Source organism: Emys orbicularis, chromosome 6 (genome assembly GCF_028017835.1).
Source record: "Emys orbicularis isolate rEmyOrb1 chromosome 6, rEmyOrb1.hap1, whole genome shotgun sequence".
Classification (NCBI taxonomy): Eukaryota; Metazoa; Chordata; order Testudines; family Emydidae; genus Emys; species Emys orbicularis.
The window spans coordinates 37,044,965-37,063,478 of record NC_088688.1 but is presented as its reverse complement, the minus strand read 5'-3'; the positions used below and the strand labels follow the sequence as shown (position 1 = coordinate 37,063,478).

Genomic DNA, 18,514 nt, shown 5'->3' with positions numbered 1-18,514 from the left:
AATACTTTGCATTTGTCCTTATTGAATTTCATCCTATTTACTTCAGACCATTTCTCCATTTTGTCCAGATCATTTTGAATTTTAATCCTATTTTCCAAAGCACTTACAACTCCTCCCAGCTTGGTATTGTCTGCAAACATTATAAGTGTACTCTATGCCATTATCTAAATCATTGACGAAGATATTGAACAGAACCGGACCCAGAACTGATCCCTGCAGGACCCCACTCAATATGCTCTTCCAGCTTGACTGCAAACCACTGGCAACTACTCTTTGGGAATGATTTTCCAACCAGTTATGCACCCACTTTATAGTAGCTCCATCTAGGTTGTATTTCCCTAGTTTGTTTATGAGAAGGTCTTGCGAGACAATATCAAAAGCCTTACTAAATGTTACCATGTTGTGAAAGGTATGTGTAGGACACATAGATCTTAAAAGGTGTGTTGTGAGAGGTATTGATCCAAAAAGGAATGCAAATACTGTATTTTAGGGACTTGAGGCTTTTCTCGTAGCCTTCAGGAAAATCTATAATTTCCCCCTCTCTTCCTCGATCATCCTCAGAAATATGCTCCTGTCTGTCAGAACATTATACTGGTTCTTTTAAAAAAAAAAAAACTTTGAAAATCATGTATTAAGTAGAATTTGTAGGTTCTTCTGGTATGCTCTACAGATAGTCCATAGGCAGGACTCCTGTGAGAATATCTGCAGATCTCCATGATTAATCTTTACCGGGGGGCCATTTGGGCAACATTATGAAACCATTCTTCTCAGCGCTGCAAAATTATGGGATTAATTAAAGCCTGTGGACCTCTCCTCATACGGACTAAATCACTGCCCTTAGTTTGCACTATAGCTGGGATTGATAAGAAGAGAACCCAATACCCAGATACTTGTGGTTCTTGCAAAATGGAGATAAAATTTTGGTTGATGTTGAACTTTTCTAAATATGTCTGGTGTGTCAGGGCTTTAAGGGGAATCAATAGATAGTTTAACTGAATTGCATCTAGGTATTTACTGCTGCTTCTTTTATGATAGGAAAATTTGAGATAATTTAAACTAATGATAATCCTGATTTCATTATAAATGTACTATACAGCTTTTAAATCCTTAGGAGTCAAGATGCTTTAGGGAAAACTCTTTGGTCGCTGACAGCACTGGAGTCTAACTATCCTTTGAGGTTTATTTCCTTAGAAGTTAGAATTCTTGCATGATGAAGGTCCCACAGGGGATGGGTTAATTTCCTGTGGTGAACTGAGAAATCCTTGACGGAATGCAAGCCAACCCTTTAGCTAACAGCATCCCACCATCACTTTGGTTCAACGTTTATTTTAATGTAAAAGCCCATTCTTCTTTAAAAAAAGCAAAACAGCATAATTTATTTAAAAGATTCATTTCATTCTTACAATACGTTTACATCTAATTTACAAATAGTTAGGAAGTTAATATTCTGTTGAAGCAGAGAGATTTCTGCAGAACAATCTGAAATTAACAGTAATTATTGCAGTGATTCTTTTGATAGGACATCCACCCTGGAATTATTTTGACAAATAATGGATTCATACAGTTTAAGCCAGAAGGGATCATTAGATCATCCAGACTGATGTGTATATCACAGGCCATTACATTTCACACAGTTACCCCTTTATTGAGCCCAATAACTTGTATTTAACTAAAGCATAACTTGTGTTTGGCTAACGCATATTTTCCAGAAAGGCATCTACTCTTGATTTGAAGACATCAAGAGATGGACAATACACCACTTCCCTTGTTAGTTTGATCCAATGGTTAATCACACTCTGTTCTGTTAAAAAAAAAAGAAAAAAAGTGCCCTATTTCCCATTTGAATTTGTCTGGCTTCAACTTCCAGCTTTTCAATCTTGTTATGCCTTCTTCACTGAATTAAAGAGTCTTCTAGTACCCTGTATTTTCTTCCCATTCAGGTACTTACACTTTGTAATCAAGTCATCTCTAAATCTTATTTTTGATAAAATAAACATAATGAGCTTTTTGAATCTCTCACTGTAAAGCATTTGCTCCAGACTGAATCATTTTAGTAGCTCTTTTCAGCACCCTCTCCAGTTCTTCGACATCTTTTTAAAAATGTTGATGCCAAAACTGGATGCAGTGCTCCAGTAATGGTCTCACTAATGCCATATACAAAGGTAAAATAACCTATTTACTGCTTCTCGCTACTCCCCTGTTTATACATCAAAAGATCACACTAGCCCTTTTTGCCACATCACCACACTGGCAGCTCATGATCTACTATAACCCCTAAATCCTTTTCAGAGTCACTGCTTTCCAGGCTAGTCCCCCCATTCTGTAGCTATATCCTGCATTCCTTGTTCCTAGATTTATAACTTTGCATTTGGTTGCATTAAAATGCATTTTGTTTGAATGGGCTCAGATCGCTCCTTATGATTGCCCTGTCATCATCATCATCATTTACTATTCTGCCAGTATTTGTGTCATCTTCAGATCTTAGCAGCAGTGATTTATATTTACTTTCACATCCTGGATGATAATGTTGAGTAGTGTCAGGCCTAGTACTGATACTTACAGAACACCATTAGAAATAACACCATTTGATCATTATTTCCCATTACTGGCTATTTTTGGAGATCTGTCCGTTAGCCTTTACTTAATATATTTAATGTGCTTTTTTATATTGTATAGTACTAATTTTTTAATCAACAGGTCATGTGTTACTAAGTCAAATGCCTTACAAAAGTCCAAGTATATTATATCTACACTGTTATCTTTATTAACAAACTTTTATAATCTCAAAGAATGAAATCAGGTTTGTACGACAAGACCTATTTTCCATAAAACCACATTGAGTGGCCATAATTGTAGTGCAGTCCTTAATTCCTTATTAATTGGATCTCATCAGCTTTTCCATTATTTCGCCTCAGATTGATGTCCAGCTAACCAGGCTATAGTTACCTGAGTCATCTCATTTGCCCTTTTTTGAGTATTGGCACGTTACCACTCTTCCAGAGTTCTAGAATTTCCCTGGTATTCCAAGATTAAAAATTAACAGCAGCAGCCAGAGATCTCTCCTCATCCAGCTCTTTTAGGACTCTTGGGTGCAACTTACCCAGGCCTGCAGATTTAAAAATATTTATTCCAGTATCCCGAGTATATGTTGTTTAACATCCTCCTTAGTTACTAGTGGTCTGGAAAGTACTTCATCATCCTTATGATACAAGCAAATCATCCTGATTAACAACTACCAAACAGAAATATTTATTGAACACTTCTGCTTTTTCAGCTGCATCATTAACAATTTTACCATTCTCATTTACCATACTCATTATCTGGGGAGGAGAATCCTTGGAATATCCCATTTTACCGTTATGTACTGTGACAAAGTTCCTCCTCTACCTTGGTGGGTCCTGCGCTTATTGGCGGATTTGCTTACCTCAGTGATCTTCCCCTCTGGTGGAACCCACAGTCTGGGTTAACTCCTCCTGTGTCTGATCAGGAGTTGGGAGGTTTGGGGGGAAACCAGGCCCGCCCTGTACTCCGGGTTCCAGCCCAGGGCCCTGTGGATTGCAGCTGTCTATAGTGCCTCCTGTAACAGCTGCATGACAGCTACAACTCCCTGGGCTACTTCCCCATGGCTTCCTCCAAACACCTTCTTTATCCTCACCACAGGACCTTCCTCCTGGTGTCTGATAATGCTTGTATTCCTCAGTCCTCCAGCAGCACACCCTCTCAGCTCCTTGCGCCTCTTGCTGCCAACTCCTCACATGCACGCCTCACTGACTAACTGGGAGGCTTTTAACTAGTTCCAGCCAGCCCTTGATTGGCTTCAGGTGTCCCAATCAATGTAGCTATCTCCACTGCCTTCTAGAAGGATCTTAATTGGCCCCAGGTGTCTTGATTAACCTGGAGCAACTGCCATTTGGTTACCATGGTACCAAGGATTTGTTTAACCTGGGGCTAACATACCTGTTCCTCACTACTTTACTGTAGCCATCAGGCCTTGCCCCATCACAGTACATTAAGAGCACCTTTTGAGTGCCTGAATTTCTGCTGTTTTCCAGTTTGTTCTTTCCTTGTCCCATTTTATCCTAGGTGGTTATTGTGCATGACTGCTATTCACTGTAAATGCTTCTGTCCTACACAATCTCCTATGACCCAATAGTGACTCATTCCAACTTTGGGAACTGAAAATGAGAATCAGCCAAAAAGATTACTGCAAACGAGTCATATGTTTGAATTCTCCAAGTTTAAAGTTGTGGTGGTCCACAATATTTTTCCTCCCAGCCAAAAGTCAGGTGACATGTTAGCATCACCAGCAAAATGATGATGGTGAAATATATTGGGTGACTTGTCCGTTCCTATCAGGATGGGTTAATGGTTCTAAAGCAAATTATAGATTTATTCCATGGTGTGTGAATTAGTTATCAACAGTTTAAATCACTACTAATATAAGTCACACTGTAACAGCCATCAGCTGAAAAGATTGCAAGGCTATTGCATGTTGCGGGAATTTCACTCTGCAAACTCAGCAAAGTATTCATGTAGTTTTATAGAAATCCTGTAAACATCTTAAAAAAAACTTGCAAACTCTTGCATGAACCCACAAACCTCATCACAGGAATTTAACATTTTCTAGATAATAAATGTAATTCTCTTCTTCACTAAGGCCTTATCTATACTAGAAAATTAGGTCAGTTTAACTACGTCATTCATGGGCATGAAAAATCCACACCTCTAAGCAGCATAGTTAAGCTGACCTAAGTCCCCATACAGACAAGAATTCTTCCGTCAACCTAGCTACCACCTCTTGGGGAGGTGAATTACCTACTCTGACAGGAGAACCCCTCAGCATTCTACACTGAAGCTCACCGCTGTAGCATTTTAAGCGTAGACAAACCCTAAATTGTAATTTTAAAGTAGATTTGTCCTCATTTCATATATTAATCTAGAGAATAATATTCAGTAAAATATAGTATTTTCAGATAGAGTAGCAGCAGGCATAATTTTTTTAAAGAGCTCTTTTAAAATATTCCTTCCCTGAAGCAGCTTTTGTATTTTTAGCAAAGATGTTGAAAAAATTTTCATATTGTATTTAAGGACTAGCTTTAGCTAACACTCGAACCAGACTTAACATGGCAAAATAAGAACACTGGCTGGAAACACCTTTGTAATGTTCATTCTTACAATACACTGCAATGAGAGCTTCACGAATGCAGGTTTCAGCCAATACATAGTAAAATATATGTTGGCTGTTAATGTAGTACCTTCCATGTCATGGTTTTCACCTCCTCCCTCAACAGTAGGAATTTCCTGCTGGCTCTGTGGACTGTAACATCTGTCCCTTGTGTTAAGCATCCAAAGTTGCCCCACAGACTCTATTAAAAAGAATCATATTGGAGGGCCACTGAAAAGGTGTTGGAGCCCCTGACTATTAAACTTTTCTCAGCCATGTCTATGGGGCTGATGAAGAAAAATGTGATTCCCTGGCCCTGCATAATTCACCACTCTTGGACTGCCTGGTCCCAACCCCTTCCGCATCCCCAGATTTCTAAGAGCATTCTGCAGAGTCTCTGAAAATGAAACAATGCCACAGATGTGCCATACAAGCAGAGCAGGAGAGATCTGCCAGAAAATGCCCCTCTCTGCATGCAAATCGCAGGGCAATAACCTGTGCCCATTTAATCCAAACAAAAATTTTAAGGAAATTGGGTCTGCGGATTATTCATAGCCCTCTTCTGTAACTTTTAAGACCAAAGTTTTATTACATCATTTTCACCATATTTAATTTGAAAAATCAGTAAAAGATATGTTTAATTTGTAATTTTGGTAACAGATAGGTGGCAGCAGTGCTCATCTGCAGAAGCTGACTAAAAGTGAAAACAACATAACATATCTGGCCTGCTGCTTTCATGCTAAATAAAAAGCACTTCTCTAGCATATAGCTCACAGTGCTATATAGTAGGTGAGCTGTGTCCTATGACAATGGTTCTTCATTCTGTACATTTTTTCCTCAAATACCTTTTTGGAGCCATTTTAATGTTCTGCTGAGGCTGTAGTAGCCAACCTGTGTTTCCAAAGGTAAAATATTTTATGGACATTTCCTCTATATAAGCCCAGAAGAGTGAGGCACATTGGATTGTGTCTCTGTGTGTGTAAGAGAATATGTTTCAGTAATGTATTCACTCAAATCTTGTTACATTTTTGAAATATACAATAACATTTCATTGTATAATATTCTCCTTATCAATATACTGTACATTGTGCCAGAGGTATGTGGTGACTGTACCTGCTTGCTGTATTTCTATTGCATTCCAGTTCTCCTATAAGGAGATCTGTTAATTTTATTATTTTTTGTGTGTGATTGATTTTGCTAGGGTTTGATTCCCTTTCAAGCACTTAGCACTGCTGAGTGGGGTAAAAGCCACTTCAGCCAAAAGCTCCCTCATGACTATTGTCAGTCAGCATCTTCCAATGAATCAGCAGTGTGGGCTAAGATTGAATGCTGTACCTCATTCATCTTGTCTTTAGGCATATCACCATTGTCACGTTAGAAAATGGTCCCTTCTTATGATACAACAAAGACTCTGAAATTTGTCGCAGTAGTGCACAAGTTTTACACCAACTGGTGCAAATAATTTATTCATCTTTCTGAGTTTAATTGTTTGCCGAGTGGCAGATACTAGCATATTTCATTTAGAGCTCTGAGTCAGCTCATTGACATGCATCACTTTTTAACTAATCACTTCTTGGTGAGGTATAACTGTAATTAATTACATTAATCTGGTATGACACTAGAGTGAAAAGTCGCATAGCTACAGCAAGAATTTCATGACTACAGTGCCTTTGTTCTGCTTTCTGCATGGAAGCTTTACATGTATTTAGAACTGTAAGATTGTAGGTTGGCTTGTGAGTTATTCCATCTTAATAATAGGTGATTTTTGTCTGCTGAAATAGCAGAACATTTTGAGTTAGCAGACTGATCCATGACCAAGCAGGAATTGATCTGTTTTTTAATTCAGATGGCATCGAAAGAAAAAGCATTTTCATTGCTACAGATGGTCACATATGTTTAAGAATCCTGGAAGCTTTATTCTTCTGGTTTCCATTACTCATAAGATTCAGATGTGTTCCTTTCCCACATAAAAAGTTAAAGAGACTGGACAAATGACATGCAGTGTGTGTAGAATACCTGCTGTATCTTTTTTTGGGGGGGGGGAGGGGGATAGGTTCGACATTCCCTTTGAATGGAGCTGGCAGATGATACTGACAATAAAAACAAAGTTAAGCTAATCAGTCTTTTTTTTCTTTTTTGCGTGGAGATAATGCTAAAGGCAGGAATGCCATTATTAAATACAATTTAGCATAGAAAAGAAGAAATATTCTGTTCCCAGGAGATTCACCCATGTTAACCAATCAGAAATTAGCATACAGCATGTCTTTATCCCCTGCATTGATATCTTTTAGGATGAAATACAATTGGCTCTTAGTTGGGGTTTGTGGGAGGGATTAGTTGACACTGTTCGTGACTTTCCCCTCGGGTCCTTATTTGGTAGCTGTTGATAGAACCAGTCTTTCCAGCAGCTGAGCATCTTGACATACATTATTCATTAAGTCCTGGTGTTCAGGAAATATGCAGATCTTTAGCTCTTTAGATATTTCTTCAGCTCATCCAATCTGTCTCTTCAAGCTAGTCCTTGAACGTCTGGAGTCTTACAAATGGCATTTATACAGTCAGAAGACCGCACAATTGGATTTCATGTCCGAATACCTCATATCTACCTAATTGCAGAGAACCTTCAGATGAGAAAAAATAACTAAATAATAATAACAACCTTTCTTCTGGAGACTCTTTTACAGTATCAGATAGAGAAGAACTAAATATTTTTAGTTAAACTGGTAGTATAAAAAATCAAAAATGCCTGAAGCAAACTATTTACTCTCAGTTTCTTGGGGCTACATTAAGGTAGGATTTTGTTTTATCTTTTATGAACTTTGATTTGCAATGTATGAATAATGGACAGTATGTTTGTTTGGGGGTAATATGATTGTGAAGATGAGAATCAGAAAAGAGAGCCCCCTTTAAGCAATAATAGTGCACCACACTGTATACATTCTTTCCCAGAAGGTATATTTGTATATTTTAAAATATTATTCATATATAATAAAAAGTAGGTGATAAAGGTGTAGTCCTTATTTAGACCAAACACATGGTGTGTAGCTGCCTATGTAAAGTTAAAAGAAAATCAGTAGAATTATTTTTTTTAAAGATATTTTAACAGACTCATGCTACCAAAATAGCCTTTTTTAGACAGGAAAAAGCTGTTCTAGAAAATAAAGTTGAGATACTGTACCATATGCTAAGGAATGTGTGATTAAAGTGAATGGGTTGAGAATAATGGCTGAATGTATGACTCATATTGGTTTTTATTAGCTGAATTACTGTGCAATTATGAATTGTATGTTTAAGTAGCATTTTGTGTGTGTGTGTGTGTGTGTGTGTGTGTGAGAGAGAGAGAGAGAGAGAGAGAGAGATTTTCTTTAAAGCACAAAGAGACTGAAAATTGTGTTCTCCGAGTACTGAACTATGTTGAATGTGGAACAACTTCAAATTAGTTTTAACCTGTAATACTGCTAGCAAATAAAATATAAAGCAGCTTATCTCTTACGGAAAGCTTTGCATTGATGAATTAAATCAGTATTCTAATTAGCACACAGTGCAGAATCAACTTAGTACAAAATCATATTTGGGCATTATTTGTCTTCTAGTTATATGGCTGCATATGCATATAAAAAATCTGGGTTGCCTTGCTAATTTTGTTCATGAAGTATGTATTAAAATATAACTTCATCATCAGACGTTTAACATGCAATAGCTGTTCCAGATTATAGTGTTTTAAATAAAATTGTTACTGTGTATTCATTCTAAACTAAACAGTCCAGTATATGAACTAAATTATTTTGCTAAATATAATGCAGACATTGTTTTAACCTAGAACAAGATTTTTTATGCCCGGTTGTATTAATACTAAGAGGATCACAGCTTTGTCTTAGAATCTTAAAAATGAGAAATGGAAAACCCCTGTTACGTCATTGTATCCACTCTCTGCTAATGCAGAATTGTTACAGTATATTCTCTAATATTTTGTTCAGTCATCTGTGAAGAGAATGTTTTTCATTATGCCAGTTAGCTGGATTCTCTTATCATTTATGAAAATCTAAATTGAAATTATTTTCTATTCTCCTGAGTACATCTAAATGTTAAGCATTTTAAAAAATTCTTTCAGAAATATTTCCTAGACAATCACACAGTTACTTATATTGCTCCTATTTTCTAAAACACAGGTGTTCAACCAGTTATCCATCTCTCTGCTGAAGTCTTTAAAATGGGTTGATCTTTTGCTAATTGAATTTTAGTAGGCAATATAACAGCCTTACCTGATTAGACATGATGAAATATGTCTTCTGTGCATGGTAGCTTCATACAGTGTGCATAGACAATGGTTTTAGCTAAGAAGCTGAATAAGTATTTGTACAGAATTTTGGTATATTATATTGAGAAATACATTGCACAATGAAAGAATTTTGGGAAAATCTTCCAGCCATAAAGATTTGATCTTGTCTTCTGACAATAAATATTTATAGAATTTAGGACATTTCTGAAATTCTAAAGAAGAAAAGACTGTCCTGGATACAGTGAACCATAACACATTTAAAACTGTTACTGGATAATAGCTTTACATATTTCTGTATGCTTTGGAAAGTGCCTCATATTTTGTTAAAATATTTTTGAGAGAATTGATTGTCCCTATGGAATATTCCTACGTGGTTTACCAAGAGCATCTATCTTTACACCAATAAATGTCATTTATCTCAGAGCTGAGATGTATACAATATATATCCCTTTAGCACGCTTGTACATAAAAGCTTAAGCATGACCTTGAGGTTTATTAAACACTGTGGGCTCAAACATGAAATCTTCATTCAGGCAAGACTCCTATTGAAAGGTAGTTTTGCATTAGTAAAGAGTACCTAAGGACTGAGAATTAGCCAGTAGGGCCAGTCAATATTAAATAGCTTTTCTGTCACATTTGGGGGTTTTTTAGAATGTAAAGATTTACAAATATGCTGCAATAAAATTAATTTATCTTTATTTTAGTTCTAGAACTATCTTTTTAATTGTTTTAATCAGTGTTCCAGAGTGGCTTTGTCCATGAAAGCATTGAGACTGAGGGATTGGAAAGGCTATGGCCAGTTTGTCCAAAAACTGCCTGCTTCCACTAGCCACAAATTCTGTGTTGTTGCAGGAGGGTGCAGTAGACTGCAGCCATTAATACACCCTTGAGCTGCAGCAGAATGGTTGGGTAGGTGCCCCCCCATATATTGTAGGCGGGATTCAGTGTATTCAAACACATAAACAGCTCCCTGCATGAAGCCCCTTTACTAAAGCTTTGTGCTGAGGACAAGATTATCACAAAAACTATGTGAAAGTTTTTAAATTTTAACCACAAAAAGCTGTAGATATAAAATTAAATACACAAGCCAAATGATTTTATTACCATAAATTTACTTTGAACCTAATTACCATCCTTGAGACTTCAAGGTTCAACCCACTGTAAATATAACCCCAGAGAAATGTTACATGTATGTAAAGGGTGTTCACTGAGAACATTAATACTGCAAGAAATTGTCAAAATTCTCCAAAGAACCATTGCAAGGTGTTCTGCACAGAGTACTATAAAAATATCATTTGTATTTTATCTCCTCTAACAAAATAATGTTTGAATAAATTCTTAATAAAGTAAACATAGACACAAATGAAAATTCTGTGAAATTTGGAATATGTATTCTAGGCTTCAGCCCAAAACAAATTGAAATGACTAGGAAGCTTCTAACCTAATTTATAAGAACACTCACTGTTTGGAGATAACCGCAGTATTGAGAAAAAAGCTCCAGTCCTGCAAATACTTGTGTATGTGCTTTACTTTAAGCACGTGAGTAGTTCCATTGAAGTTTATAGGCCTGCTCACATGTTTAAAGTTAGGCAGATATACAAATAATTGCAGAATATGGTCCAAAATAAGCAGTGCTATTGTACTGTAATACTTTTGTGGCCTGAAGCTAGATATTTAGTATTACTTGAATATAGTATCTATGCTATAGTTTTCTATAGTAATAGTAAAAGGAAAAAAAATAAGGTCTAATAGAAACATGTAAGAATTGAAACCAGGGTTTCTGCTGTCTTCAGAGATTTTTCAGTAATTGCATTATTAGATGTGGCATCAGTCTAGGATGACCAGACAGCAAGTGTGAAAAATCAGGACAGGGGATGGGGGGGTAATAGGAGCCTATATAAGACAAAGCCCCAAATATTGGAACTGTCCCTATAAAATCGGGACATCTGGTCACCCTACATCAGTCTCCATTGTGAAAATACATGCTACTGACCCATTGGGCACATTACAGTGGGGAATTCCCAATGGGGAATAGCTTAGCCTGTGCATTCTTCAGCCAATGGACTTGGACAGTTTAAAGGGTTTGGTATATCATTTTTGCTTTTAAAAAAAGTCTGGAAGCTGAATTGGATAAATCCTTCTCCGATTCTCACTTGCTAGGCACGTTGTAAAAGGAGAATTTGGTGTACACCTAGGTCTGCCAAAACCTTTGTTCCTTAGGCTGAGATGCCAGTATAATAGCTACACTGTATGTTGTAAATGTATCTTAGGAGCAATAGATTTTGCATATTATGAATTTAAAAATTATTTAAAATTGTGCAGTAGTTGGTTTGGGTTTTTTCAAAATACAACTTTTTAATCATTTTAACGTTATCTAAAATTAATAATTAACAATAATTATTCCAAATTTTGGTTGGCTTTTATTTATGCCATTTTGAAACCCTAGAGTTTTCTCAAACAAGCAATTTTATTTCTTTGATCATGAATGTGCAGTGTCTGGAAATGTAAAAGCACTTTTTAGCTGATCAATGTTACTATTTCTGTAACTTACAAATCATCAGGGTATAGACATTTTAACCAAGTTTCATACACTTAGGGAGGCTTTTACTTGCAGGCTGGGAAATGTGTACTCTGCTGACCCACAGCCGTGGCAAGAACCTGTGTGATTTAAGCTAAGATCTTGCAGTGGGCCATGTGAGTGCCAAGCACAGTTTCATTCTAAAATGACAATGCATGGATGAACAAACATGCTGTGAGTTGATGCTGCAGGGCAACATATTCTGCTTGCCTTTTGAAGTGCACTCTTGGCCCCAGTTGAAGTCAATGAGAGCCCAGTGAAACCAGCAGGAGAGAACATGGCCCAAATTGTTATGACTATTATTATTATTATTTTATTGTTTGATTTATTATTTCATAGTACTGTTTCTTGAAAGAACAGAATACTGCATGTGAGAATTTCTGAATTAAAGAGTATCAAATAATAAACAACTACAATAAACTAGCATATGATCACAACAACAACAAAAAATCTGGACTGTTTCATCACTAACCCAATCCTCCATTAGAAACTCAAACACATGAATATCTATATGTTCCTGAGTGTTGTCTGCCTAATAACAATAGCATCATTGCTCTCTTTCACTGGCAGCATATGTTATTTCAAAGACTAACTTTATAAAGGACTTCAACAGAACATACATCTTAGTGCTGATAAAGTCACCTAGCTTTGTCATATTTAATTAAAAAAGAAAATCAGTGTTAAACACTGTCCAGATGTTTTTAAAATGAAGTTAGCAAATCATATCAAAAGCATTGTTGGTTGTACACCTTAAGTATGGGAGATAAACTGAAGAATAGATTTGGGATTTATACTTCCAATCTGGTTGAAGGCGAAGGGTGAGATCCTGGATTTTACTCCAAATATTGTGTTGGTGACCTTTTTGTTTGTTTTGTGGAGGTTTGGAGTTGGTAGGAGCCTTATTTTAATATTAGTATCCCTATTATCGAATAGCAGGAAAGTAGAAAGCATTGACCAATATATTTGTACAATTTCATACTGTGTGGCAGTCTAGATTAGATTATATTGTTTAAAATGACCTGTGCATATGATGGGCAGATGAGAGACCAAGGATCTGCATCAGGCCGGTTACTGTGAAATTAAAGAGAGTGTAGACTTTTTAAGCAGTTCTCATGGTCAGCAGAAATTCCAGGACAGTCTTTCCTAGGTGATAAAGACTACCATTAATGCTGTGCTACATCTACAAAAATGAAAGACAGAATTGTCTAGGTGTATACATCAAGGAAGGAAGGGACCTATTGTCAGTGGTAACTGGAATTAAGCAACAAAGAGTCCTGTGGCACCTTATAGACTAACAGACGTATTGGAGCATAAGCTTTCGTGGGTGAATACCCACTTCATCAGACGCATGTGGTGGAAATTTCCAGAGGCAGGTATAAATATGCAGGCCAGAATCAGTCTGGAGATAACGAGGTCAGTTCAATCAGGGAGGATGATGCCCTCTTCTAGCAGCTGAGGTGTGAAAACCAAGGGACCAGAAACTGCTTTTGTAGTTGGCTAGCCATTCACAATCTTTGTTTAATCCTGGCACATGATGGCGTATATTACATTGGTGGACGTGCAGGTGAATGAACCGGTGATGTTGTGGCTGATCTGGTTAGGTGATGGTGTCGCTGGTGTAAAAATTGTTGCATGGATTGGTTCCTAAGTTAGAGTTACTAACAACCACACACTGCAACATAGTAACTCTAACTCAGGAACCACTGCATTTGCTATCTCTACCATCTTTGCTTCCATCAGGACATTTGATCAGCCCAGGAAGCTCTCTATGAAGTCTGAATTCTCTCTCTGTCATAAGCCAAATGCTCAATTTTGATCTTGGATATACTACACTGGAGCATACTATTACACACTTCTAAAAATTAGAAACATATTACATATGCAGAGTTATGGATTTTACGAACTACATGGCAACACACAACAACATAAGAAATCACTGGGCTTTTAAAACCTAATTCAGAGCTACAGTGTTGCTATGTTTAAACATCAAAAAATCATGAATTGGGCTCCAAAAATCAAGTGGCTTAAAAATAAACATCATAATGTCAATGACTTACAAATACAATTCAAAAATATTTAATAATATTCACTGTACAAGGCATCCTGGAAGAAAGGGCTTCAGTAACCTAATGCAGGGAGCTAATTTTTTCAGCCTGCTTTTCCAGCTAAATGACAGAAAAAGAATAGGATTAATTATAAATTTTCAACATGGCATAATGATTACAGTGGGTTGCCTTAGGGACATGTTCTGGGGCCAGCATTATTTAATATGATGATGATATGGAAAAGGAGGTGAAGAACAGTGAGATAGGAAATATTTGCAACTAATTGATACAAATTATTAGTCAAGACTAGAAAATATTGTGAGATGTTTCAGAGGAACCTAACAAAATTAGGTGAAAGGGTAGCACAATGACTGATGAAATTCAGTGCTGACAAATTCATGTTAATGTATATTGGAATAAGTAACTTGAATTGCTGAATACTATTTACTGTTCCTCATAATACAAGGATAGGGAGATGTTCAATTACATTCAAAGGCAACAAAGGTAAAGCTTTTTTTTTTACAATGTGTAATTAACCTGTGGAACTGACTGCCACAAGATATCCTCAAGGCCGAGAGTTTAGTAGGATTCAAGAAAGGATTACACATTTATATGGATAATGAGAATATCCAGGTACATAAATAGGATACATATATATGTGAACCATTAGCTACTGGGGGCAGTAAGGAGGAAACTTCATCTGTGAGCAAGTTATTTCTCTGAAGCCTCTGCTACTACTCCCTGTCAGAGACATGATATTGGACTTTTATCATTGATCTGATCCAGTGGGCAATTCCTATTTTCCTTTGTTTCAAAAGAAAATAAAACAAAAACCACTTCCAAATGGATAGCTTTTGTTATGGGTTTAGAGTAAAGAAGAGATACTGACATGTTTGATCCTTCCTACAAAGATATTTGAGCTTCTGAGTTATTTAAAAAAAAAATACTTGAGAAAATTGCAAAATGTATGGCAACAAACCATATGGAAAGAGTGAGTGTATGTGTATGATAAGGAGAGCTATAGTACAGAGTCGTTCAAAAGTGATGGTTTCCCATTCCTTAGCACAACTAAAGAGTGTTCCTCTGTGTATACATAGAATATAACTTAGTTATTTCTCTCCAAATTTAAAATTCAGAAGATTGAAATAGCAAAAATAGTAGTTATATTCATGTGTGCACATGCTTGCAGTTAGAGTTTTCAATAGCTCACACGGTCCCAATGTCTCTGACACCGAAGCTTTGGGGAATATCTATCTTTAAATTCTGTCTTCTAACTGTGGGGAAGTTCCGAAGTAAAGCAATATTATTTTGTGTTGTTATTTTCACAATTCATCTCTCAGTTTACTGTATCTTCTGAATATAATGTATAACAATTAACATGCTTTTTTTTTTTTTTTCCAGTTTAAAAGAATGCTCAACAGGGAGTTGACCCACTTATCTGAAATGAGCCGATCAGGCAATCAGGTCTCAGAATATATATCAAACACATTCTTAGGTAAGAATATATTATGGGAGTGATTTGTCTTTTTATTAGTTATGCATTTCATAAACTACATTGTTTAGTATTTGGACAGAGAGATCATTATAAATTGATAAAATTAGCTCTCTACATAAATTGTTGCATATATACATTTTGTGTTGCTGCTTTGCTCAGAAAGTTGTTGAGTACTGTAGCAAAGTGTTCTGGTTAAAGACCTATTCCTATGTATTCCCATGAACTGTTATAGTTAACATGAAATAATCTTGCCTATTACCAACATAATTGAGGAGGGATTAGTATAGTGAATTGTTTGATAGATTTAAAGATTTAATCCTTGCACCCAGTTCTCATTTTGCCCAGTACAGAAGTTATATGGTTATACTATAAAGGCATCTTGATCTGATGAAAGTACACAGCTAAAAATAATCTTATTGACTCTCTCAGCACATGGTTGTGGTGCATTGACATTCCCCATCTGCAGATAGAGAGGGTGATAAAGATGACTGACTCAACATCTGAACAGATTTCTGCTAGGAGAATAACTTCAGCCAAGGAGCTTGTGTTGGGGAGGGCTTGGTAACCATGACATTGTATTAGCAGGTATGAAGATAATAATGGAACAGTCCTCTCAAGTCCCACCTGTGTGATTTTGTAAAGAAAAATTTTTTTTTGCTATTTTTAAATAAATAAAAACAATATTCTATATTTGTGTATATTGAAGATAGATATAGAACATGCTAATTTAAACATGGCTTGAAGACACGCACACACTTAGCCTATTTAAGATTGTGAATATAGGTAGGGACACATGGGTATGTCTAGATTAGGATTAAAGGGCATTAAAATATATGTTAAAATATAGCGTGAATGTGTGTGTGTGTTTAAACAAATTTTATCCAAATCTACAATACCCTCAATGAATTGGTTAAAATGGTGTCCATTTAATTTATTCACTGTTTCAGTAGAATGCCCAGATTCACCTGCACAGTAAAGTTTACCTGCTTGTGTGAGAAGTGAAACTCTATTGTACAGTTTCAAGAATATTTAGAAGCTCAGGATAAGGCTGCCTGAGGAGATGACCCACTTAGAAGGTGCCTCTCACATCCTCTGACTGAAAAGACTGAGCTATTAGCATCTTTGCATGTTTTCACGTGAAAAATTAAGAGTCATTTTGACAGGAATAAAAAATGCAGCTGTCAGCCTTTCACATGTGACCTGCATCTTTCAAGCAGAATAAGCTCTGGAGAGACAAACACTTAGAATCTACTGAGAATTAATATTGTCTTTCTGTGGTTGGCATGCAAATAAAAAACAATATATTAATAAATAAAGGAAATGCAAATGTAAGGGGTTGCAACACGACTATCTCAGTTACAGAACTCTCCTTAAATATATTATAATAAGAACATGCATATAAATATATAGATTCAAAACAACGATGTGTGGAAGGAAAATGTTCTTACAGAAAATTTAAATGAATTTATGTCTTGTTAACCAAATTCTGCATTTTCCCCCTTATTTCTTTAATACTCAACCCATCTGCTGAACATTTAAAGACCTACTAACATTTGAAAGCTAGGAACATTTAGTGAGAAAGATAGGGTTTTACTGTTTTGCTTTGAAATATAGGCGCTGCACTCCTAATCAGCGACACATGCCTTGAATACAATTATTAATAATTACAACATATATATATATTTTCTCTTGGTAGAGAGTCAAGGCTCCTACAGTGTATATTCATACATAAACAGTGTGATTAACCAGTTCTCTTCTAGACAGATAATGTAATAGAACCTAGCAACCAGTATAAAATAATCTGCTGTAAAAACCATATCAATATGGGAAATTATCTTATTTTAAACATACAAAAGGTGATCAGTACTCATAGCATTAGCTGCCCATATTTAACAAAACATGAGGAAATCCCATGGAATTCCATGGCAGATCTCAAATCTTTCAGACAGACACTTTCTTTCACTTGAGCTAATCTGACAACTCAGTTTATAATCCTCCCCGTTGATGGATCTAAACTTTGTGCATATGACCGAAACCATAAACATCAAGGTATGCACACGAGTCACTGCTCTTCATCTGTTGTCTCTTTTCACCAGTCAAGAACTCTCCTCCTCCCCTGCTTTTCTAATTGGTCAGAGAGTGGGATGGGGAGAGGGAATTATGCTGCAAGCTAAAAACTTGGTGACATTTTTACATTCTCTTCTTTGCTGTGATTTGTTCGGAATTCTCTACATTTTCCTGTGGTTGCAAACTCCTGAAAGGTAGACAATAAAAACTGAAGAAGCAAACACAGTAATCCAGAAATGCCACTGCATTCCCTATGCAGTTTCACTCTGTCCATTAAAGATGACCAGCGCAGGAGGGGAAAAGATGTTTGTACTTTTTTTTTTTGTAGGATATATATGTAAACATATAGAAGGTCAAAAGGCTGGTTGGCTTGTTTAGAAGTGTATATTTTTAATTATTTTCCCTGATAATTTTTATGTTAGAAATATCAGTCCTTGACTTTCCTGGTTTTGCTGGAGGACTCCTTGAAGGACTGGAGAACACATGGTGGTATTACATCACAAAAGATAAGCTTGAGAAATTGAGAAGGAAACATTTTAAATCAAACTGTTTAAAACTCTTTGCTTAGTTGTTGTTTTTTGTTCATTTGGTTTGGTTTTTGGGCGGGTTATTTGTTTTGTTTAAAAATTAGGAGAAAAGCCCTCTATTGCAATAGATTTCACATGCACACACGCTGTCTCTTCAGTGGAGGGGTGAAAGAGCATATTCTTCAGTTCACCAGTCCTCCATCAAAAACAGGAAAGATCGGGACTTGCTAGCCCTCTTATTTCTAAGGTTAGAAAAAAATAAAAATGCTTTTTAAAATCTTTTCATGCCTCCTTTTATATATCATAAGGAAGCAAAAAGGGCAAAACCACTTTTTTCTCTCCATTGCAGGCCACCTTGC

General features: G+C 36.3%; 1 protein-coding gene across 2 annotated transcripts in view; it reads left to right on the top strand.

Annotated features, from left to right (window-relative positions):
* The window catches only part of PDE4D (phosphodiesterase 4D), a 650,428-nt gene that overhangs the window by 619,459 nt on the left and 12,455 nt on the right, over positions 1-18,514 (top strand). For both annotated transcript variants that reach the window (XM_065406984.1, XM_065406986.1), the window contains one exon: positions 15,468-15,561. In XM_065406984.1, the coding sequence (XP_065263056.1) occupies positions 15,468-15,561 (94 nt within the window). The remainder of the gene's footprint in view (positions 1-15,467; positions 15,562-18,514) is intronic.